Here is a 25,380-nt window from a genome sequence, read left to right as displayed (position 1 = left end):
TAAACTCACCGGCTTTTTGCTCAGGAACTGTGACTGCAACGCCAGAACGTAATAAAGCCAAAATAGCCTTAAGAAGTAGCCATAAATTAACCAATCGGCATCGGCCGTGTACTGCACGTCTCTCGGGTCAGTGCAATTCGTTTGATAAACTGGAGACAATGCGAAATAACGCTGCCAGGTGCTATTTACGGGTATTATCTCCTGAGGCACTTGATTCTGGTAGCTGAGCAAAGCCAGGATGTGAAGAATCACGACGACCATCACAACCCTGCATAATATAGCGAAGCCCTTTCGGAGCTCTTTGTTACATGCCCACCAAGTTGCGGCTCCCAGGAAGACGAGGAAATAGAAACCACCTTCAACTGATGGTTTCAGGGCTGCTATGATGCACAATGACGCTAGAACTACGTAGGTCCCGATTCGTCCTAGGAAGTTGATGATCTAAACATGGAAAGTGACATTAGCTCGAGGTTCCGTTTTAATAATTTAGCGATGGAATTATCAAGCCAAGTGTAAAATTAGTATCAGAGGCGTGAAAATGAAAAGTGCTGGTCAAAAGTTTGGAATTACTACATGTGTTCTATGGATACCTTAGAATATTAAGAAAAAGTAGTTTAGGATTGTGCTAACTTAGAAAATTCTTTAGCAAAAAAAAATTGTACTTCTAATCTCGAATTAATAACAGAATTAGCAAATGATTCAAAAAGTGATTCCAAAATTTTGTTGATACTCTATATGAAAAGGTATATAATGCAGAAGTCATAAGAAATTTCTTAAAATGCATCGATGTACATATATCCATAAAATTTCTCTGGAAAATTTTTTAATGAAAGATTACGAATTACCTGATCTAATATTAATTGATTACCTTGTACATTGATAATTCATGAAATATTGACAAATTGTATGTTATAAAATCGAACGAAGTTGATTTATTTCAGTAATATGTTTGTTTCATCGAACAATACCTTGGCGGTGCTGTCAGCGCTTTTCTTCGCAGCCTCAATGTTTCGATGTAACGATGCATCATCTTCCTCGTCGGTAACGTTCTGTCGTGATAGAAACCGACATATGAGATACACCATTATACTAGTGGGTAAGACGATTAATTCTGGCGTCAACCAGAAGAAGATCTCCCAGGCAGAAGCGCTATCTAGTCTTACAAAACCTATGTGCCTGAAGATCATTTCCATCGATTCGCCTAGAAATAGTTTAACAAAAGATTTTCTCAATCCAAACTATAATCAAGTCCGAATAGATGTAGTTCAAACTTCTCTTTATCGGACATAATTACGTACAATTGTGAAGGAAGTGACCATATGCAGGTAGAGCTAATAGAACTATGTGAAAAGTGAGTTGGCTGACTGCTGTGAGAAAGGACAGGCCGATGCAAGTTTTTAAATAGTGCCCTGTGTGGCCAGCCATTGTTTTCGCGTCTGGTACCGGCACATGGGGCGAGTACAGCATCAGAGCCAAGTAAACCAGAGACAATCCTACAGGTCGCCATATTATACCTGTTTAATTCAAGAATTGCAAATTTTAATAATATTATTCTATTTTAATATTTTATTTATTATCAGTTTAATAATATACATAGTACGAATATTTGCGCGTTTATGAGAAATTAAAAAATGCAAAAATACAATATACTCGGTGGTGAGCATGTGACTATATTCCCAACTTAATATTAATATACCGTGGAATGAAATATTCATAGACCGTAATAGATATTCAAAGAATGTATAGCATTAACTATGCAACGAAGATAGTATAACATTCATAGTAAACACAAATTTCAATTAAATTTAGAAGTACCTATTTGTATATTATACTCTCGCAACTGTACATAATATGCAAAAATATATTAAAATGTTTAAAGTAAAGTTCTTGCCATGACATTCAGCACTTAGATGCCAAATATTTAAATTATAATTCGAAAGATATGAACAACCGTGACATACTAATAAATTACAATGTAAATGATATTGTACGGTACACTCATTCCGCGACATTTTCCGACTGATATTCATCACGCGTAGAAATGCAGTTCATTTCGTTGGTACGAGAAGAAATGAAATGGGGTAAAAGAAAGGTCAATTTCAACCTGGGGACTTCAAAGATGAAATTCTACCACGAATGACATTTTACACCCCCTGTATCATACGATGAATTCTACCAATTTGCATGCACGAATAAGATAGCCATCGCTCTAAACGATATTTCAAAACTTATTATGCATGGATCATGGTTCGTAAAAGAGGACAAACATATGTACGAGTAATTAAATCGGATTGGTACTGTCGGAACGTTAATTACATTCGCTTCGTCAGGAAGCGTGAAAAGCAATTAATTTCTTCGCGAGCGTCTTGAAAGAAGCAGCTTGTGATTCTCGAAAACCTGGTCGGTTTATTTGAAGAAAATTTCTCGGGGAGATAATCCTCGAAACTCATTCCAATTTGCTCCAATTCACGTACCGACTTTATGAAAGCACTTTCTATTCGTAAAGTACATTCTGCTTACTATTTTCTCTTCGTCGTGTGCACAAACGAAAAGTTTGACCAGCTGCCAAGTAAACTCGAGTATACACCATTCTCTCTATTTCAATATTGTTGTACTATAACTTCTAAGGATTTGCATCTTCTATTCGTTCATTCGAAAATACCGCGTCCTTTTTAAGGATCGAAAAGATTGAAATAAGGGATAAGAAATTAATTGCGAACGATTACGAAGAATCGTCAGAATTATACAACGTTCCTATTTTCCCGTGCAAGAGTATCGTAACACGCATGTGTTTTTTTCTTTTTTTTTTTCAACAGAACATCGTTAATAATAGAAACCACAGACAACTAATTATTCTAACCAACTTGTGAAAGATGATAATTCCAGCGATAACAACGTTACACTCAGCGTCGTAATTTCTCAGTTGTTTTTTTGCCGCCTGATTGAGGCCAGAAGATCAAAGTAGCCTCTCGAAATTATATTTACGATAAAAAGGTTTCACTCAAGTGCATTAGAATTGCCTTTCATCTATGAAGCTTTCTGCTATGACGAAAGTTTATTTGCGACTCCTTTTTCCTCGACTGGAGAAAATTGATAATACGGTTCACGTGGTTATTGAACGAAATTGTCCTCCTAATTATAACTCGAGACTAAAAACGTGTTCCGACCATGTCACTCTGGCATTCTAAGGAGCTTTCTCAAATGATACGGTATATAAGTGCCGGTTGTATTTCCGTCCATCGTCGAAAACACTCGTTTTTCATTTTATCGGACGTGAGAACGACAAGTTGCGTCATTCGTATTCTTATAGCGTTCATTTCAACGTTCTCAGTCGGCGTAATTTGTTGTTGTCCCGAGATTATTGACAATCATAAAGGATCAATTGGCGTTATATGAGGGATATTTTTATTTATTTAGAAAGAATTGGAATTCATCAACGTTATATACGTATATGTTACGTACCACGGAACGATCTAGCATATGTGGCAATGTGGTATGTTGATAACGTTCTGATAATTAATGATGCTATTAAGCTGGCCACAGTAATAGAACGGTCAACATGCGAACTCTTCCATACGATGTATCCGTCAGTAAATTTATATTACATTTTCTAATAAAGTAAATTAAGCTTCAAATAAATGATTGAAAGAATAATTAATTCTGCAATATTAATTGAAATAATAATTTTATTTTGTATCGATTTTAATAATAGATGTGTCATCGATCACGGATTAAAGTAAATTACGAAAAAGGAGAGAAAGGATTATGAATTTCTTAGATTCTCATTCGCTTATTCATCTATTTCTGGATTGAAATTTATACCGCGTTTCCAGTTTCTCACGATCCATTCGCCCAGGATCGGATACAACCTAAGGTCACTAGTCGATTACAAATCACAGCTATTTTAACTCGATGATGTCATTGAGACGTTCTCCTTCATATAATTAGTTAAATAAAAATTCACGGATTTTTCAAATTTTGGGTACCCTCCAGAACTTGTTCTTTCATGTAGAGTCGACGTACCTCCTTTTTACATTTCTAATTTTCGATACAAAAGAAGAAGAATCATTCGATATTTTACATACGATAAACATGTCTGTAAAAATTCTAACGATATTTTCCTATCGTAATATGGCGTTAAAACTTCGGAAACGTTATGAATGAAAGTAGAACAGTTTATATCAGTTCATGTTAATTTCTCTATCAACACGTACTGTAACTAAAATAATTAGATTATCATATCATAAATGAACAATTCAAAGTGCAATAAAATGTTGCATTTAGAAGTACAAATCAATTTCCAAACATTCAAGAGAATATCAATATTTAACATTTTATTTACTCGAAATGATTCTTTATTTTTTCAATATTTAATAGTTCATATATTCCATTCATAAAATTTTTATTTTGCTAATTTTCAGTATTTTAAAGGTCCGATACAAATATTCCAATCATTCGATTTCCACAATTTTTTTTGTTTTTAGAAATTACATGTTTCCCTTAAATAATTTCCTCGAATTATTTTCAATAGTGCGATCATAAAATATTTGAAATTAATAAAAGAACGGTGTAATGTCGACACTCACATCCTGTCAAGACAAGCGGCAGCACAACCCTGAGGAGGGCCACGTTCAGCCAATACTTGGACATGCCTTGATTTGCTCGGATGGCCTTTCACCCTGAAACACACAAAGAGAAGAAGGTTGCTCATAAAATTATCCACCGTGTACGCTGTCAACATCTCGAGATTTCAGAACGGCAATGTCAGCTCGACTAGAATCGATACAACACTGCCGCAGTCGGATACCTTTAACCTCGTTTTACCATGAGACGCTATTCTATCGTTCTTACGCTCGGCCTTCGTTTTTACAACCGAGCTGACCCCTTCAGAATTTACGGTCTGTAGAATTTTACTACTTACCGTTACATTGTATTCTTTCGCGTAGATTTTTCGTAAAACCGTACAGTACATTTCTTCTGACATTTCTTGACACGATTTGTCAATTAATGAACCACTGACAGAACGAGGTCAATTTGGTTTGATCGAAAGGACACTTTCTATTTGTGCGCTATGCGCTTTATTAAATTACAGTTATACGTGGGTTAATTTTTATCACAGGCCAGTTACCACTGAGAATTTCAATTTTTATTGCATCAATCACAATCTAAAGAATTCTCGAAACTTGAACGTTTGAGTATCTTCAATTACAGAAAGCATTAATAAATAAATATTTATTTTTAATAAATAAAATACCAGTACGATACATCTGTAAGGTTATACATATGTAAATAAATATTAATAAAAAATCAATTAGATAAAAATACCAAGCATAGTCGGCATGTCATAAATTTCAAAGAAATATTTTCGTTTAATCTATCTTTATATCATGGTGATTATTTTGATGAAAAATTGCTAACATGCCAAGTATTAATAACACCCGAACCATGTAACCAATGTATTTAGTGTGTGACGTGTACGCTATACACCATCTGCACCCATTTCCTGCTTCCGTCTAAGATTTCACAATGGTGACACACTTGGTTTCTTATTCAAAAAAGCTAGCCACTCATTACACGTTTTTGGACGATCACCAGAATTATATATATATCTTGTGGAATCTTACGATTTATGATCGAGTTAACGTCTCATTCGCCGTTCTGAATAAATGAAACGTTGAAAAAAAGAGAAAATAATGGAATATTTCTTTAAAAAATCCTTTCAACTTTCATGCACCTACATCTTTAAGCTTTCTTTCAACCGTGTTTGTAGAAATAGTTGCATGTTTACTCAGGATCGATGAAAACGGGAACAAAGTTAAGGAGGAAATTATGAATTTCAAATTATCAGGTAGAATGGTTCTGAGAATTAGAAGACCTTCCAGCTTGTTCGCTTTTCGGTAAAAACAGGCACGCCCAACTTAATTATCGAGCAATTATACGGGGTTGGACTGTGCTCGACCCATAAAAGGTGCGTCTACACGTTTTCGGAATCAGCCTCGCTATCGTCCGACCAGTGATAACAAAATTAGTAGTATTTAGTAGTAAATGTAAAGATGGGGCATTTTTCTGATAAAAAAGGCTGCATGTCTACGATAAATGTATACACAATACGATACGATAGTTCCCAGTCAGATAGATTTCTTATTTTGTATTTCAAAAGCGACATATTTAAAAGAATTTTTAGTAATATTGCGTGTAAGAGTATAGAAAAGAAAGAAAAGAGGACTATAAATAAACACTGTTACATAGTTATATTATATAATATTGGTAAAAATACTCTTTAACATATCGCCTTTAATTGCTTTTAGAATATGAAACGAGAAATTTATCTAAGCAAAAATTGTTTAGCGCCATAAAGGATACTGAACGTATTTCTTTGTCAAATAGTCAAATTTTCACGAAACATTTACTTTTTGTGTAAATACGAAAAGAACAATGCTCTCTAAGAACCATTATAATTACCAATTAAAACGTAACTAAGAAATTAGAACTGAAACTTCCGAAGCAGTCAGTTTTCTCAATTCTTCCAGAAATTGCCTCAGATATTTCCCTGCCAAACTATTAACGTAATTCCTTCAATGATCGAAAGAGGCAGGTTTCTTGAAAGATTCGTTAATGAAAGAGTAACACATAGAGTTCTCCTTGAAAATTTAGCGATCTTAAGTTTTACGTCGATACTGCTGATACTAGTCATCTTGATTATTCATTTGCATATCTGAGACTATAGGTAGCCTCTCGATACCTTGAAGTGCTCCAACAGATGGATGCATGGGCAAGGTTTTATCGTTTGCCCTAGATAAAGGACCCACGCGATTGTAGAAAGATAGGACGAAATGGAAGTATAGCGTTTTAGAATTTACGGCCTAAATTTATCTATACGAAAATTTGTCATCGACATGCTATACCATTGGTCGTGTTTACGATCGAAATAAAATTATTATGTAACCGTAGCAACCTATATCTATTCGCAAAATAAATGCTGAAACAATAAATGTTATATCATTTCCGTGCAACTAATTTTAAAACAAAATTGAGAAATAGTAGGTTTAGAATTTCCTGTTTACGTTCAGACAAATTCGAATTCCTCCGCGGTGAATTACTTTGCTTCGTGCAAAGGTTGTTCTTGACAAGTTAAAAATGTAGCTAAATTGTACAATTTGCGTAACGATATATATATATATGTTTGTTTTTATAGAGAATTATCGCGAGATATCAAGAAAAGGCGAAGCAATGTACCCAGTTTTATAAACGGGGTTTCAGCAGGGTAATCAGTCGATGATACGAGTATGTGAATGTTTGAAGAGATATATTCTACAAATATTATTGACGAAACAAGAAACGATAATTCATATATTCCGCAGTTTATGAAACTTTAATCTGTTAGCTTGGGATTTTTATGTTAGGCGCAAGATATTGAAAAACATTGTACGATTTTGTTGCATCAATTTTTTAAACCTTTTCTTTTTTCGATAAATATTTTTGTCTCTATAAATTCTAAAACTGACAATTTTCTCTTATGCATATAATTTCGATCTTTTTAACGTTTACTTAATATTTATTCTAACAATAAAATATAAATCATTAAAATCGGATACTTCATATGCATTACAAATTGAACAGAAAGTAGAGAAATTACAGATAGAATTCAAACGAAACTTTGTTAAAAATACGATCTTTCTTTATCAAGTTAGACAGTCATGAGGATGACTCAATATTACGAGGCAAACTGCTAGTAATTCTATCTGAATGAATAACTAATCTGCTTCAATCATGATTAAGCAATGTAAGAGAAGAAAATAAATATCATTTAAAACGTACATGAAATTCGAGGGACCTGTTGTCTGAGAGTCCAAGTGAACGATCACCTGTCGCTATGCATTAAGTACATTTATGTTACTTAAACGACTCGGCACGTGAAACTGTATTTTAATCAGTCGCGTGTCGTTTTGTCCTTACTAAACCGGTTCGAGAAATGCTACACAAATTAAATGATAGCTGTACTTGTTATATAAAATATGGAAAGTAGAGCGTTCATTGGAATATTTAATGGATGGAATAATCTATTTAAGTCGCACTTTTTAAAATCAGATTCATCAAAATACGAAGTTTCATAAAAATGCGCAGTTTACATATTAATTCGATTGTACAAAAGAGTTGCGTTTCCTTGTTCGTAATCATCAAACACGCTACTATCTGGTTCAAAATAATCTCTAGATCCTAGACTTACATGTTTGCTTTCAAATTTTTCTGACAGCAATCACATCGATCGCGAATGACAATCATACTGATTGTCAGTTGGAAAATAGATAATACGGTGATACGATGTTAACAGGAGTTCTGTGTCAAATTCACAGACTGTACTAAAATTGTGCTATTTAAATTTTAATACAAAGTTAATTTAATTTTGTTTAAGTATTTGTGCCGTACTAATATTATTTAATTTATATTACCGAAGTAGCTGTTTCAATTTTGTTAAAATAAAATGCTGACTGATATAAAGGTGTCAGTTGTAAGAAAGTTACTGCAATCGCAGAATTAGTATTCGTCAGTACACTACGAATCGATATCGATGACAAAAGCATCCTGGTATCTCGATAATTTTAGCTCTCAGTATTCTAGGAGTGAAGCCTACTCAGCTTTTATGGAAAAGGCACAGCATTCTGTTACACTGGACAGGCTGAATCGTTTCTGAATGAACACACGTGTCAACTGTTGTTCGCTCTCCATAGAAACATTCATTAACTTTTAAACACGATAAGGAAACGAAAAGAGGAAAATTATCGCCCCTATTTCATTAAATGCTACTCATCTAATTAATGCAAAATACGTATTAACGGGTATTAAAAATTTCTCAGGAAACATCAAGAATACATTAAAAAATGTAATAAACGACCACACAACGCGTACGAAGTCTTCTTAGAATAATTACTTGTCTGTCGTTTAAAAGAAACTCGGGTTTTGATTCGCAACCATTAAACTTTATTACGCTCCTTGGACACCCTTTTACAAAGAAACGCGTGCACATTGCGTGCAGCAGCTTTTGCGTAGATGCGTGCCGCACGCGATATGAAAGGTCTTGATTAAGGGAGTGCACGATGCTCGTTACGCTTTCAGAATACATATAATTCGCGTTGAATTTCTTCATAATTTGATAAACAACGACTTCGTTTAAACAATGCATAAACGTTTTATTTAAATTTGCGTTATTTTTTTATTAATTCTATTTCATTTTAAATTAACAAAAAGTTTTTAGTTCTGTTACATTATCGTTATTTTCCTATCATTATTATATTAGGAAATTTTGTAGACAAATTTCAGAGGAATAAACTTAATTTCTTTTTAGCTCCAATTGAACAGAGGACGTAATTTTTATTTACATTAATCTTATGAAGAAAAATTTCTTCCTAATTTCGGCGTTTATGTTCTACAAATAGAAGATTCGATTTTAATAGAACAACTTTTTAAAGAAGAGGAAAACTTTTTAATCTGAATATTCACAGTTTGGAAATGAAGGATTCAATTTCGGCAAATAACGTTTCAGAGGAAAATGCAAGTTATTCTGTTTCAAATGCAAATTATTTTCCAATCCCTGTATAACGTTAAGCCGCGCGAAAAACACATGATTGACACTGTAATTGTCTGTAATTTCGAGTTGATGACAGTACGCATTATCGGTTACATCGGCAAGGACAAATGTAAATTCGCTAGGAAGACAGGAAGGAACAAATAGATCGTGTACAGTATGATTCATCCTTATCGTGAATTGAAACAGTCGTCAGTACGAATAATTATTATCAATCGATCGAAATATTTGCTCTCGCTGCCATATTCTCCTATTCCTAGTTTGGAACCATGCTCTGGAATAAACAGATCGATGCACGTGTTTCGTGAACGCTTGTTACGATATTCCAGCGTTCCCCTATCTCTGGCAAATCGTAAACCAGTGAAACATCGACTGCTTTACGAACGATTCACGTTTCAACCGCGTGGAACGGTCAGGTTCCTCGTGTCTCGCGTTACACGCAACGTACCTTCTAGTTATTTTTTGGAATTTTTATTAAACTCGGTAAGAAACGGAAAACTTCTGGATACGACGGAATTGTGACGTAATAAAAGCTTTTCGTCTCGAAGAAATGTAAGGAATGTTAAGTTTCAAGATTTGTTTGTTTGAATAAAGAAAGAATGATCGGATTATTTAAAAGAATTTTTCTTGAAGCTAAACATAACAGCAGTGAGTCGTTGTAGCACCTGATTTATCCATTCTTTAATAGTTTATTACATCTACTTTCTACTCATATACAGCGACTATAAAAAGTATTTGCAAAATCTTGAAACGTTCTTTTATCATTTCATTTTTATAGTATCAAATTTCTGTAGTTATATAAAAACACTAAATGATACGAACTTTAAATTCGATGTAATTGTAGCTGATTAACTACTATACTATGTGGACGACGTAAACAAATACAATAATATATAAATATCGTCTGTAGCTACTGTAAACACCTCTACGTATTCTCGTATCCATAAATTACAAAATATTTGCTATTTTCTATTAAAATGATCACCAGTTCGTCATCTTCGAAAATTTACACAGACAATTTTCCAATATGAACCGGAAAACACGTAATACTCTAATTTTCTTCCTGACCACGTTTCAAATCCACTAAACTCTAATCAATTTACTTTTCAAAGCATTCCGTGTTCCAAAAATTCGTACCCTGTCACCGTCCATGCACCTGCTTTCTTCCCTTTAATATATTTTCAGCGGGTTGAACATACCATACAGCCATGACTTTACTGCCAGAATACGTGTATATCAACACACACATCCCCCAACAAACACACTGAAACGCAGTCAGCTGACTGGAATCGGTGAATAGCAAGGCACAAGAAAGGAACCGTGGAGAAACAGGCTCACCTTGAATGAAACCACTCTGCCGGTATTTCAAAGCATCCCTCTGCACGATTTCTCTCCCAGCTGTCTTCCCGTCGATCGAACTTCCAGGAGAGCAACATACATACGCCTTCCGGCTTCAACACGCGCGAAATCACACGCTGTCACACTTTTTCTGTCAACTTTTTCTCATTGACGATGATAACAGTAACATGCACTTGATTCTGTATACGTTTATATATGTATAATGTTTTTATTTTTGTCAAAACGGTGTAGATTTAGGTTGAACGCCCATGAGGCGTTTCGAAGAAGTAGTTGTGACGCATTCGTCGGTGTCCGAGTCACTAATACGTATCCGGTGACGAACGGCGATCAACGCCGGCTCGACACTCACTGAGCCACCTTTCTACGCCCGTTTCTGGCGTCGACCGTCCGCGCCTGCGTACCTCCTTTGCGTCATTTCCCTCGCAGTAGCGTAGTTTGAACAACTTCAAATATCTGGGGTATCTTCGAGCAATTGTTGCGTCGTGAACACGTTTGCGAACTTTTCTTTTTCTTCTACGGAGTAAGCAAGTTTTTTAATGTTTAAATACTGTACTTTACAGGAGATCTTTTACTTGAGTTAATTCACAAAACAAAATATCGATTGTTTGATAATTGCTATAGATACTACTTGTTCTTTATCTTAGTTTGGTTTGCGTTACGTTTACATTGAAATTAATTTCTACTGAAATATTTAATCGCCGGGCTCAAAGGTTGGTTTGCGGATTTTACGTTCGCAATCGCCGAAGGAATTTTAGTTTAGGAATTTGTGCGCGTCTCGCGCGGTATGAGATTATTAAGATATATTATCTATTATTATTAGACTGTGGACGTTCGTGTTAAAATACGCAAAATATCTGAGATAAATTATTTATTATAACATGTAGCGGACAAAACAAATTTTCATTCAAACCCTGTTTCTTTACTTATAATATGTATAAAAATATGGAATTGCATAAATATCAACAATTTGATTATTATGTATTACAGAAATATAGGTTTCTTCGCAAATATTAATCCAACTGAATTAATTAATATCCAAATTTACATAACTCGTAAACGTATGAATATTTTTGTTCGTAAACTAATTCTATTTTACTCCATCCTTGATCCTCTTTTAATCCAGCTATAATTTAGACAAGGAAAGCAACGGCAGACTGTAAAACATCTCTGTCACCTCCTCGAAATATGTAATCCAGTTGAAGATCGTTGAAGTTATCAGAGATATAGAACTGCGATAGATCTTTTAGGCACGAAGCATAAATTTTGCAACAAGGATACAGAGAGTGAAATACCAATTTTGATCTATAGTTACTTTGGCTTCTGTGATTGTCTTCTGATGTTAACAGAAACGCAGAAGGACGATGGAGGTATTGGACAAGAAAGCGAGATTGTAAGAGAAACATAGCGACGGTAGAACGTTAACTCCAATTCGTATCTTAATTTTGATCTTATTATTTTGCTTAGGTATTAGTAGGAAGTTAGGATCATGGTGCAGGTTTTAGGTAAGGATAGAAAATCGTGGAAGATGAATGGAGCTAACAATAGACTTACTTTAGACCATAGTTTAGCTGTGTTCCTATTATTGTCGGAGGAACTCCGGTGGTAATAGGATCACAGACTGACAGAGGTGTTGGATAAGGAAGATGAGTCACTCAAGTTAGCTAGAAATTTGCATATTTTTTAATTGCAAATGTAATCGATTAGTGTCATCGATTGACGGATAGATGGCAATAGCAGTTCGTTGTCTGTGCTGAGTTGAGTGAATCAGTTGAATTGAAATTGAATGAAAAACCATTACGATAATGATACGCATCATCATCATCATCATCATGCAATACAAGATGAAATAGCGTGTTCAATCTGATCTTATTTTTGGAATATATTATTAGTAAACGATTGATAGAAATTTGGGAAACAAATGTAATTTTAAAATTTTCAACCCTGAGGCCCTTGGAGCCTGATTTAATTTTATACGTTTATTTCAAGTTAATGTTTTTGTTTTCTCATTTTCTTCTTCTTTTAATGATTATAAAATTATGACATGGAGTTTTTATCGTCGTTTGCCACTTCTGATAGCGTGATTTTTTTTAATTATGGTCGCGATTAAAAATTTTCAAAGTTCGTATAATATATATTATAGAGTTAATCAACATCCAATTTCTTCATGACCCAGTGGAAAAAGGCGAGAATAGAGAAGCTGAAACTCAGCGGCACACACGTCGCTTTTATCCACGCCCAAATACTGAAAATTAAAGAAAGAATAAATTAGGATTTATTGTTCACATTCGATGCATATGTTTAATAAAATTGTACTTACTTGAAATTATATTTATATACTTAATAGTGCAAGTAGGGTTACGTATGTTTTACGAGGTAAGAAACCAATCATTTTTATCTTAGGAAAGAAACTAAATAACACTGGCTTAAAAATATAATAAAGTATGTAATTAAAAGTTTATTGGGAAACTAATATCGAGGAACATAAAGTGGCGTATCTATAATACTTTATACTCTTTCTTAGCTTACATGCCCTTTATGTGTTTGTATTTTCTACCATACTCTCGTTCACACATTGTAATATTTCAACATTCATATATAAGAACAATTTATACAATTCTAAAAAAAAAAAAAAAAAAATACAAAACTTACAGTAAATAATTAAACATTATCTACTGCAAGGTTTTACTTTGTTAATTTGTTAATTACTACCAAAATATAACTAATTCAATAGAAAATGTATACCTACTTTAGAAATAACTAGTTCTCAATATTTTATAACAATTTATCGATTTACTTGTAAACGTTATCATCCACTTTAAATGGATACGAGGTAGGGATAGACCCACATTCGAAGATAACCACATGTTTAATCGGTATATCATCAGCGTCGGTTTTCGTCTGTTCGATCTTAAAAACTACATCTTCCCCTTCGATTACCTATTGACGTAAAAATATAAATCGCAATTCTGCTCTTTTAATGAATATACATATTTTTTCCTTACTATTGTTGCGAATATTTATGGATTTATGGGAAATTTAAAAATACAAAAATGCGCGCAACGCTAAAGAACATTTAGTGGACGAAATGGATCTCTGCGCTCAGGTTCTATTTCCTGAGTTGTCTTCATAAAAATATAAATTTGCATAAACATTCGCAGTTTATTGCGTTACCTTTCCAAATACAGTGTGCTTTCCATCTAGCCACGGTGTGGGAACAGTTGTAATAAAGAATTGACAACCATTCGTATTCTTTCCAGCATTTGCCATACTGACATACATGGGCCCATTATGGCCAAGGACAAAATTCTCATCGTCGAAGTATTTTCCATAGACGCTGATCGATCCAGTGCCATCGTCATTCTCTATATCTCCACCTAAAAGATTGCCAAGTCATTAAATTGAACTAAAGTCAGCCAGTTGTAAACCGAATATAATTCTTTGACCTCAATTTCGGTTACCTTGTATCATAAACTTCTTAATTACTCGATGAAACCTACTACCCTTGTACGTTTTCCCTCCTACCCCATCAGTGGCTAAAGTGATGAAATTTTTTGTTGTCTTAGGCACGACATCACCGAATAGTCCAATAACGATTCTTCCTGCTGGATGATCGTCTATCATGATGTCCAGGTACACTCGATCAGTGACGGTGAGATTCTCAGTATTCTGACATACAATTTTGGAAATTAGTGTAGAGAAATGAAAACCGATGATTCGATTCGAAATCCAGAAATCTCGATTCTAAAAATTTCTATCTTAATTTATGGACCGATTTGAATGCTAATTTTTATGTGAAAGTTATAAGTATACACAAAATTACAGGAAAAAATAAAAAGTGTTAATAAGAATACATCTTATTAACATAAATATAATTAATATTATTAATTAAAATATGAATATTTCCTTTTATGATACGAACTGAAATATACTTTCATTGTGAAAATAATATAAAATATGGAAACTTTAAATCGCCGTTAAATCAACTGTATCATCTGCCAAATGGAAAGTTTATTCGCGTAAAATGAATCGAATTGTAAATGATAGTAGTTAGCGAATCAAACGATTTTTTACAAAAGGGAAAAGGATAGGATAAGTAGTGGCACAATGGTATCGTGAATAGTTCTGGCACATTATGCCGATAAATTCTCAATTTCCACGACTTTCACGCGTGTAAACTTGCGTTTCACAAACCGCACCGTTCTCGCTGAGAATCGTCGAGAATCCGACGTACAATGGTATTAAGTGGATGAAAGAAACCTTATACAGCCTATACGACTATAAAACGCTAGCGATCTATACTTCGATCTCCTTTTTATCCTCTTTTCGTAATCTAACTTCTCTATAAAAATACATCTTTCGAATTTCATCAGACAATTATCACCACGTAAAGTTTATTCACATATCGAAATTTATACACATTTTATCACAGACATATTTCTTTCAAATTCTATTAAAATTTTATTTCACAAAAATTCCTTCTTGTTTCTCCGTATTTTTTCTTCGCGATCAAGAGCACAACGCCAAACTCTCGCGACGATTTCTTTAACGTCGTTCAGATAACGGTATGCAGAAAAACACAGTTGCACCCGCAATATTTCCGACATTTTACACGATATGGTACCTCTAAAGTTGCGGCCAATGCAACCAGACAGGCTATCGCCAGCAAGATCTTCATGGCTGTACGATTCCATCCAGAATGCTTCGGATTCTCTGATAGTTTCTGCTTCATCGTTCAACTCGGACGCTCGCTTAAATGCGAGCAGAAGCACCGCGCGGAGATTAAAGAAACAGCTGGGGACGCTTGCGCGGAATGTTCACGTTGAAACTACGCAAATTTTGTCTGAAATACTAATGACTCTAATACTCTAACTAATACTCTGAAAGAACCAAACATCGTCAACATCGTTAATTAGATGCGTTAACATTTCTAACAGTTTCTCTTTATTTTATTAAAACCTGCGTGTTTTTAATAAACACAAAAATAAGAAATCAGAGTCTCTGCTTATCTCTTCCATCATTTAATGATTCTAACGTCAATTTTCATTTACCCGCTGAGTTCTTTACGACTATAAATTAAAAGAAAATTTGTCTTATCTCTGAGTCCCTCGAGCATTCCATTGTTTCTAACTATGTAAAAGTATATCAAGTATATCAACTTAAAATATATCAAGTAGTTATATCAAATAATAAATTCAATTTCTTTCACCAAGAAATACATCCCTTAACAAACTCAATTTTAATCGAAACAAGTTTAAAAATAACTTTCTCTTTACTAGAAACAATCTTATCTTTTCTCTGAATCCCTCAAACCTTTCACAATCCCACAGCTACTGATATCTATGAAATATCAATCAATCGATAATTGTATCAAACAATAACGATACTAATATCCGATAAGACAAAATTTATTCAAAAGAAGGACATTGAAAAACCTCGAAATAAATTTCGAAATTTGTCAACCATCGTACGAAACAAACTTTTCGCGGGGTCAAAGATCCCCGAACCTGCCGATTGAAGCGCTTCGAGGTACGCTCGTTAAGTCCCGTTATTCCCGATCGTCGACCGGCTCGAATATTATAAAAGCAGGGACCATTGTCGATCCAAGAATAGTTGTGCACGATGAAGAGGACCGGTGAATGCCACAGTGCGCGTTTCATCGCGTTTGCGTCTCTTCTGTTCGTTGTTCTCGTCGCTGAAGCGGCGGTGCTCGATCGTCAAAAACGAGAATTTGTTATTCCAGACTGGATCGAGATCGTGGACGAACCTGCCGCAGAAAATTCAAAAACGATTCAAAGGGCGGTTCGAGTGAGGGACGCGAAGGTAACATACGATGGCGCACAGGTTTGGAGGATTCAGGCATCCGAGGCGCAGAAGGACTTGGTATCGAACGTGACCATGGACTGTCAGGAGGCTGGATGTTCGTAAATTAAAAGAATTTATGTTATCGATACACACGAGAGAAATTATTTATTTCGATGGATTTCGATAATAAGACACTTTACATTCAAAATCATAGAGATTTTAAATTGTAGGTTTCATATAAGAATCGAAATTCTTTAAGTTGGGAATGAAAGGAATTTTTTAAGGATTCATTCATTTTTAGAATTTCTTCTGTTTCTACAATTAGGAATTAATGGATTTTCTGAATATTTAACAGTAGAAGCAAAAGCTCCGAATTAATTATCAACTGATAGATATATATATATTTTTTCTTAATATTAAAATGTTATACTTCTCATTAGTTGCCTCTGGTATTCTTACAAATCTTGCTGATTAATTGTGCCCTTATCATATCTTTTATTTATTAATGATTTTATCACGCCAATTCAGGATTAATTCATTGGGTTATGACATAATCGGTCTGTAATATATATATTATTTTGTTATATTAATTGTAATATATATATTACATGTATTAATATAAAAAATGTAAGGGAGTAGAACGAATTTATGTTACAAGCGAATACAATGCAAATCGCTGAATCGATCAAAGAAATTATTACTAAATATTTAACTTTCTTATTAGACACTCTCATCAAAAAATGAAACGTCTTTAAAAAATGTTAAGGTAGATACAGAGATACAACTGACGTTTTATTTTTGTTCCTCTTATAGTACTCTCGTTATGGACTGGAAATGACACAGCAGTGGACGTAATGGTTCGTTCGGAAGAAATTTCAAGAGTGTCTCGCTACTTGAAACAAAAAGATCTACAATATCAAGTAGTGATCGAGGATTTGCAGAAAGCCATAGACGAAGAGAATCCATCGCTTTCCGAGGAGGAGATGGACGAACTGGAAGGTCGCAAAGGTTTGTAGCAAATTTTTTCTAATATTATTCTCGTATTTATAGCAAATTCCTTTACTGTACTTCGGTTTGCTTCCGGTTTCATGCTTCCCTCGCTTAATATTCTCTCCTCTATTCTCCACTTTCCGTACAATTAGCCTAAACTTCAGCGACTAAGATGCTTTAATGATCCGACATGGTCGACGTGAAAAAGAAGCGTCGTTACATTTGACAGTGAAACGATGTTTCACTTGTTAGTTTACCCGTTCCACTGACACGAATGGCGACGCTGCGGCAACTCGTTTAAAGCGTTATCACGCAGTCTAGTCACGCAGCGAAGAAAGCCAAGAACAAATCGTCCCTATACGGCCATCGGTTCGAAAGTGATTTAGATAAGTGAATTTTATCAAGTCGAATCATCGTTAGACGTTCCGAGTCAATTTGGCCAGGTGAAATTTCAATTCGTCTAACGACATTTTAATATCTTCTTGTGTTAATGATCTACGATTGTGATCGAGCACATTTGAATTTAGAAATGAGGTCCTTTAAAAATCGTTATCCACAGGTTATTTCCGATGAGAATGTACGAGGTTATCGCCCTCGTCGCGATTTAACCGGTTAACCCAGTTTCAACACCATCGACAATGCTGATTAACATTAACAGTTACATGTGCTCGAGTGTGTCTACATTAGTGAGCGTGCATCTGCAACACACGTGTGACCGCACGTTTTCACGAACAATTTTGTTGTTTCAATCACGTTACCGTTACGCGTTTCCAGCTAGTTCATTGGAATACGCGTTGGCAATCGGCCCGGTTCGAAAGTCATTCGAAATAGCGAGAAACGAGAGTTTTGATGATTCGACTGGAATCGCGAATGAATCGAACCTGACGTGATACGTAGATTATTACTAGGGAGATATTTCTTGGTATATACTAACAATTATACTTCATTGAAATGCTTTCGAATCGAATGATATAGAAATCTTTTCTAAATATATTTATAAAGTTATATCTGATAAAATTTTCATTATTAAACCATATTGTTATATACTATCTTCAGAAGGACTAACATATCAAAATAGAAAGTTTCTTTCTTTAATATTTTAATATTCTATTTGAATATTCTAATATTTTACTTTCACGAGACAATGTATGTCTGTACTAATAAAACACCATAAAGCAAAGAGTTTGATATTTCTCTGATGAGATGAAATCTCTAATAAGATTTTTCTAGTTTAGGCTACGTCAATTCCTGGCTATGATTACAACTAACAGGCAGAAGTACGCCACTGAATATTCAGCTTCTGGGTAATTTTTTAGCTCGTTCCGCTTGGTGGCAGGGAGTCGCGATTAGGGTGCCAAATAGATATTTACGTCCTCGTCCTCTTCGTTATCCTGTAGCTAGCGTGCACGGTATCGGTGGCCCTTGGCGTTTCAGGGGTGAGCTTCTTGCGCGTACAATCCGCTTCGTTGATTCAGAACCATTCCTCTTAATTATTTTTATTGAATCACTTATTCAATTTATTCTTTCAATATATAACTGTCATATGTTATTTGCTTGTTCGCCTCTGAATCCACGGAGCGGAATATTATCATGTGTCGTTTAAGGACACGGAGCGTGCAACCTCTGAATAATCTTGAAGGTATACGTGTCAGGTCATCGAATGGAATGGACCAGTTATCATCGACTTGAGGACATCCATGGATACCTTGATTACCTCGCTGAGACTTTTCCCGACGTTTGTTCTGTTGTCAGCATTGGTAATTCTGTCGAGGGCAGACCTCTTAAGGTATGATAAAATATAAAGATTTTCAAGTTATAATCTCAGTCCTTTGACAGCGTAATAAAACGACGATTAATTCAGAATGTACGATCTAGAAGATAATTATTTCTTTATCTTCAAGAGCTGTTGCATTGTTGGCATTAGATTTTTATAAAAAATAAATAACAGTTGCGTTGTTATTAAAAATAATTAAAAACTACGAATACCGAAGAGAAGAAATAATATGTGGTATGTAGGTTTTAAGAATCAGCAATGGAAAAGCAAACGCCCCAGCATTGTGGATCGATGGAGGCATCCATGCTCGAGAATGGATCTCACCAGCGGCAGTGACTTACATTATCAATCACTTGGTTGAAAATAGCGAGGATCTCGAGGCTGATTATTATATTCTTCCGGTGGTAAATCCTGATGGGTATGATTCTATTAATATTATAACGTATATATTTATAGAACATTATTAGAATTTTTTATATTTTTTTCATAACTTTTTACATGGTTTTATAGGTACGAGCACACGTTCACGAGAGACCGTTTATGGAGAAAGAACAGGAGAAGGTCTGTTGGTAGTCTGTGCACCGGAGTCGATCTTAATCGGAACTTTGGTTATCGGTGGGGTGGCTTGGGAACTAGCAAAGATCCTTGTCGTGAAATTTATGCAGGCTCTGGACCGTTCTCTGAACCGGAAACCAACGCCATTCGATACTTTTTCGAAGCTAGCGCTGCTAATTTTAAAGTCAGTTGAATTTTCAGTACACCATTCGCAAGATATAGCACAGCTCACAATTATTCGAACAACACACCTATTACATCCTCTTTCGCTTCTATTCTACAATGATCACGGTTTTTATCATATTACATATTGGTTAAAAGTTTTACGTGTTTTGAATTTATCCAAGCGATGTTCATCACCTTTCGAGATCGTTCGAATAATTATGAGCGGTCTTTTGACATAAGAATATCTTTAAAAAATGTCCAATTTAAAGTTTCGAAGAATACATTTTTTAAAGTATCCTCTTAGTATTTGAGTAATCGTCTGATTTGCAATTGCTTTTATTTTTTAGGCATATCTAACGTTCCACAGTTATGGCCAATACATTTTGTACCCATGGGGTTACGATAAACGCGTTCCACCTGATTATGCCGATCTTGAAAACGTTGGCAGAGAAATAGCGGCAGCGATGAAAAAAGCAGGGGGTGCCAATAGCGTTTACACGGTTGGAAACAGTGCTACTACCCTCTACGCAGCTTCCGGTGGCTCCGATGATTGGGCCAAAGCTATTTTGAAAATGAAATACACTTACACGATAGAATTGAAAGACACTGGAAAATATGGTTTCGTTTTACCAGCTCATTATATAATTCCAACAGCTAAGGAAGCGTTGGCCGCGGTCATGGTCGTTACGGAAGCTTGCAAATTGTTGTAACCATTGACACGTGGCGTAATTGTATAAATATAAGTTGATATCGGTTGTTGTGTGTACGGTATATCTGTGTATTGTAATTATTAGCGGATAAGACGAGTGATAATTAACGAATGATTATTTATTGAATAAAACAAATTAACAATAACGATCCAACAATAACGGTATCATTTAAGAATAATTTAACATGATTATACTGATCCACGTGACGAAGGCGGACACTCTCGTATAGACGGAGGGCGCGTTCTTTCCGCCGCAGGGGAATAAACCCCATGAAACGACTCCCACCACTTCTGCTTCGCCAAACCCGTTTCTCGTGATTAATGGTCCTCCCGAATCACCCTGAAAATAAGAAATTTGTACGTTAGAAAATTGAAAAATTTGCGAGATCGAAAGGTAAAAAAGTTTGAATGTTCGAAATCGTGGAAGATGAAAAATCCGAATGTTTGGGAATTTGAAAGTTAGAGGAATTCGAAAAGTTGGAAATTCAGAAGATAGAAAATCCAAAAGTTTCGGAAATCCAAAATTCGGAAGTTTGAAAATCTGAGAGATTTCAAACGACGATGATCTTTGAATGTAGTACGTGCTAGGTTTATTGATACGATTGTATTGTTAATTGATAATGATTATATTATTAATGATTATTTATTAATAACTCGAACAATTCAATTGCAAAATAATCCTGTGTTAAAGATTATTTAAAAGTACTTTGCAAGCAGACAGGCTGCCGTTCAAAGGTCCTGTACAAATATTCGTCGGATGTAGAGGATTCTTTTCCTTCGGTTTTAACGATTTAGCTACTGCTTGCTTGCACACATCGTAATCGATGATCGGGAGTATAGCTGCTTGAAGATTCTCAGGCTTTTCGTGAACACGAGTCCTTCCAATACTTCCCCAGCCAGTTAACATCGCCTCTCCAGTAGGAATAGTATCTGGATACGGTAAAGAAACGGTTGAAACAAAAGGATTTAACTCGAATGGATATTTCACTTGCATCAGTGCAATGTCGTACGGTCCTATGCTCCTAAAAATATTAAGTAAATCAGTATTTTAATTTTAAAAACATAATTGTAACTTACAAATGCGCTATGAATATTCATGCAAATTTATATTTTTATAAGCACAATTAAAATAATGCAACTTAAGTAAAATACTTTGAATATTTTTGCAGTATATTGTCAGTTTTCAGATTTCCCATAAGCGCAGAAAAATTTGTCAGCCTAATTGTAAAACTCACCCATCATATTGCGGATGAACGAATACTCTATTCACTAATCTACTTTGCTCGGTTTCTTCAACAGCCTCCAATTTATATTTCCCAGCAAAGATGTGAAATTCTCCTATTGGAGGTGCCAGAGTTTTGCAATGTCCCGCTGTTAAAATCCATCCAGCTGTCACTAAACTACCGCCGCAGATGTGTCTCGATGGAATTTTTCGTTCTCGGTCACCCCAATGCACCGAAACCTGCCAAGGATGCAACCCTTTCTCCGCGTCTTTTCCTCCGACGATCCTCGTTGGTCTTTGCGCCAGCATCGCCACGCTCGAAATTATTTCTATCGATGAAAAAGTGCGTTCAGATAAGATAGGCGCGTGTAACTATATCGTTTAGGTACACTGATAAAGTTGAATGCAAACGAAATAATATTTTCTCACCGTCCATTCCGATGCACAGAGCGAGATTGATGTGAAGAACTATCAATAATCGTTTAAGAATATAATAAACTTTCATTTCTTCGCGGAATTGTTTATCCTATGAGGAATCGAGATCGAGTGGTAAGTTTCGAGAGTGCAATCGCGGAAGAGCATTCTGAAGAGGAACTGAAATCTTTCTTCCTACCAGCTCAGAACTAGTTCTATTCTCACTGCAGACCTTTGACTTTTTATGGTGTGCATTAATAGAGTTTAGGTCTTAGTTCTACCACCTACCTGATAGTTCGTTTATGGGAATTTCATTCCGTTATGTGAAAAGGAATAATGTTTCTAAGGAAGTTATTAATATTTAATAGTTTTTTCTTTTATCGTTTCTTTCTTTCATACATTTGTACGTTTATAGGTACGTACTTGGCTATTGCTATATATTTATTGGATCTAAGTAACACTTTGCTTATGGGATTTTTGTCTCATATTGATGCTTCCAAGGGAACTAACAACATTTAGTTAGTTGATCTATTTCCATCACTTTATTTCTTTCATATATCTGTACATTCTAAATTTATTCAATAAAACGAAATAAATAGGTGTAACACAGTCTCTTCGATTTTATTGTACGAATCGATTAATCTTCCTTATCGAATTGCTTTCATTTTTACATTCCTTATACCTATATATTCTTTCACATATTTGCAGATTTATATATTATTTAGTTCTTAAATATACATATTATCCTATCCTACACACGTGTATACGATATAATGTACAAATATTTATAATATGACCCCTTGGTACATTTGTTCTTTAGTTCTTAGATATGATATTTTCGATCCAATTGACGAAGGAATACACCTTGGTATATACCGATGCTGCACCCACCGTTCCACATGGAACAATTCCCCAAGAAACGATTCCAATGAGTTCAGGTTTGCTACCGTTGAGGATCAATGGACCGCCAGAGTCGCCCTTAAATGTATAAAATTCACCAATGGAGTTCCATAGAAATAGTAAGAAACTGAATAAATGTAAAAGTGCCTTACATTACACGCTGAAAAACCGCCAGTGAGCGGACCAGTGCAAATGTTCGTCTCGTGCAAAGGAGATGGACCAGTGAGTTTCTCTATGGAATATTTGCAAGTCTGCAGATCGATGATCGGCAACTCGGCAGTTTGAAGTTTGTCAGGCATGTTTGGAGTAGAGGTCCTAGATGTTGATCCCCAACCTGTCAAGACCGCTTTCCCCGATGACGAGTTCGACCTTGTCAGACTAATCGCTTTAACCGCGTTGTTCAGTTTCAGAGGCGATGCCAGTTTCAACAATGCGATGTCATATGGAGCCACATCTCTGAAATTATCACAATGATATGTCGGATTTGTGCAGAGTGTATGGTTCGATTCAGTTACGACTAGACCGTACATGTTTATATTAAATTTATACTTTTATGCATTTGAGCACAAATAAAGAAATTTATGTCTTTGAACTAAGGCATTGTCTCGTTCACTAATTATTCTAATCCTTATAATTTTCAATATCTAATATAATATAAGATAGTAATATAAGATTATTGTAAGTATAAACCATTATCCCTTACGTATGAAAATCATACCGGAAAAATAAGATCTTAAGTTCATTATATTTTCGGTACAAAACAATTAAGGTGTGTTCAAGTTTTTAAAATTCGACATCGTTGAGTTTTCTAGAAGAATATTTTATATTTTTCATTATTAATTCAATGAAACGTATAGTTACCCCGTATATTTTTCGTGTACAAACGTCTTCACGACTTGGATACTTTGTTCGGTGCTTTCTGCTTTCTTCAAATTGTGTTTTCCAGCTTTCACGATAAAATCACCATAGGTTGGAACAGCCAGAACACAGTGTCCAGCTGTGACGATCCATTGATTATTCAGGATAGCTCCTCCGCAAAAGTGAGAGTAGCCGAACAGCCATCCCCATTGCAGAGAGACTTGCCATGGATATTGCCCAGGGGTAGCTTCGTTTCCTCCGACAATGCGGCTATCGAACAATGGTACGGTAAAGCCACGGTAGGCCTTTGCTGTAAATGCAAACAAATAATTTGATTTTAGATTCAAATATTTTCCTATTTTGTGATAATTATAAAGAAACACCATCTGTAACATCGCTTGATATTACCTGATTAACAGGAACTAATTTCATATAATTATTTATTATAATCATTTAAAACATTACCTTAATTTCATTATCATGAAATTATAAATAATTTAATTTCTTTTTTAAGGAATTTTTAAGGGAGTCAAACTAAAAGACTCTGGCTGTCACTGATCTACGTTGAAAGTTCACTTACAATTGACGGTCGCTGCAAGCAGGGTAACGAGGACGGTCACTTTGAGAGACATTTCGATGATTTGCTGTGGTGCATTCTGGCAAGAGAATATATACGGCTGTTATCGATATGGATTATCGCGGCTTATCGTCGAAATACATTTCGAGATCGTTGATGAAGAGATTAAAAAGATTTCACCGTCAAATTTTTTGTCATCTTTTCTTCCTACGATCGTCTTATCTGTTTTGTGCACGACAGAAATTTTTTATAATTGTGACACAAGAAAATTGGTTGCAATCGGGTCGTGGACGCGCGTACTCCAATTGTGCTACTTTCCTCGTGTCAAATACCAGATAATGATAATAATTATTAGAGCAGTCGTTAAATATGAAGCAATTTTCGGTATCGACAAGACGTTTCGATTTTGAAACGTTATTTCCTTTCTTCGAAACAGATTTTTTATTCGACATATGTGTCATCTTTGTTTCTC

The 25,380-nt window shown here is 35.0% G+C and overlaps 4 protein-coding genes across 14 annotated transcripts in view; 1 reads left to right on the top strand and 3 right to left on the bottom strand.

Annotated features, from left to right (window-relative positions):
- LOC122574463 (piezo-type mechanosensitive ion channel component) overlaps positions 1-11,298 on the bottom strand; it is a 28,786-nt gene extending 17,488 nt beyond the window's left edge. For all 11 annotated transcript variants that reach the window (XM_043742098.1, XM_043742102.1, XM_043742108.1 and 8 more), the window contains exons 1-5: positions 10,922-11,298; positions 4,587-4,679; positions 1,299-1,514; positions 969-1,201; positions 10-441 (exon numbers count right to left, since the gene is read on the bottom strand). In XM_043742098.1, coding sequence (XP_043598033.1) covers positions 10-441; positions 969-1,201; positions 1,299-1,514; positions 4,587-4,650 — 945 coding nt within the window. In that variant the 5' untranslated portion in view covers positions 4,651-4,679; positions 10,922-11,298. The remainder of the gene's footprint in view (positions 1-9; positions 442-968; positions 1,202-1,298; positions 1,515-4,586; positions 4,680-10,921) is intronic.
- A 1,503-nt stretch (positions 11,299-12,801) lies between these two features.
- LOC122574462 (peptidyl-prolyl cis-trans isomerase B-like) lies at positions 12,802-15,721 on the bottom strand. The gene is made up of 5 exons (XM_043742097.1): positions 15,564-15,721; positions 14,401-14,608; positions 14,114-14,316; positions 13,737-13,879; positions 12,802-13,184 (listed from the first exon to the last, which is right to left on the bottom strand). Exons 1-5 carry the CDS (start codon positions 15,669-15,671, stop codon positions 13,085-13,087), a joined length of 762 nt encoding a protein of 253 aa, XP_043598032.1. The 5' UTR covers positions 15,672-15,721; the 3' UTR covers positions 12,802-13,084.
- Positions 15,722-16,561: 840 nt separating this feature from the next.
- LOC122574418 (carboxypeptidase B-like) lies at positions 16,562-21,077 on the top strand. Its single transcript, XM_043742013.1, has 6 exons — positions 16,562-16,859; positions 17,558-17,752; positions 19,387-19,520; positions 19,751-19,926; positions 20,019-20,247; positions 20,576-21,077. Exons 1-6 carry the CDS (start codon positions 16,562-16,564, stop codon positions 20,936-20,938), a joined length of 1,395 nt encoding a protein of 464 aa, XP_043597948.1. The 3' UTR covers positions 20,939-21,077.
- On the bottom strand, positions 21,038-25,242 carry LOC122574371 (transmembrane protease serine 9-like). The gene is made up of 9 exons (XM_043741888.1): positions 25,089-25,242; positions 24,912-24,987; positions 24,335-24,641; positions 23,626-23,929; positions 23,392-23,551; positions 22,589-22,627; positions 22,173-22,488; positions 21,644-21,959; positions 21,038-21,277 (listed from the first exon to the last, which is right to left on the bottom strand). Exons 1-9 carry the CDS (start codon positions 25,104-25,106, stop codon positions 21,107-21,109), a joined length of 1,707 nt encoding a protein of 568 aa, XP_043597823.1. The 5' UTR covers positions 25,107-25,242; the 3' UTR covers positions 21,038-21,106.
- Between the last annotated feature and the right edge of the window lie 138 nt (positions 25,243-25,380).

Source organism: Bombus pyrosoma, linkage group LG13 (assembly GCF_014825855.1).
Source record: "Bombus pyrosoma isolate SC7728 linkage group LG13, ASM1482585v1, whole genome shotgun sequence".
Classification (NCBI taxonomy): domain Eukaryota; kingdom Metazoa; phylum Arthropoda; class Insecta; order Hymenoptera; family Apidae; genus Bombus; species Bombus pyrosoma.
The sequence above is the reverse complement of the archived record's forward strand: the minus strand, read 5'-3'. Positions and strand labels throughout refer to the sequence as shown.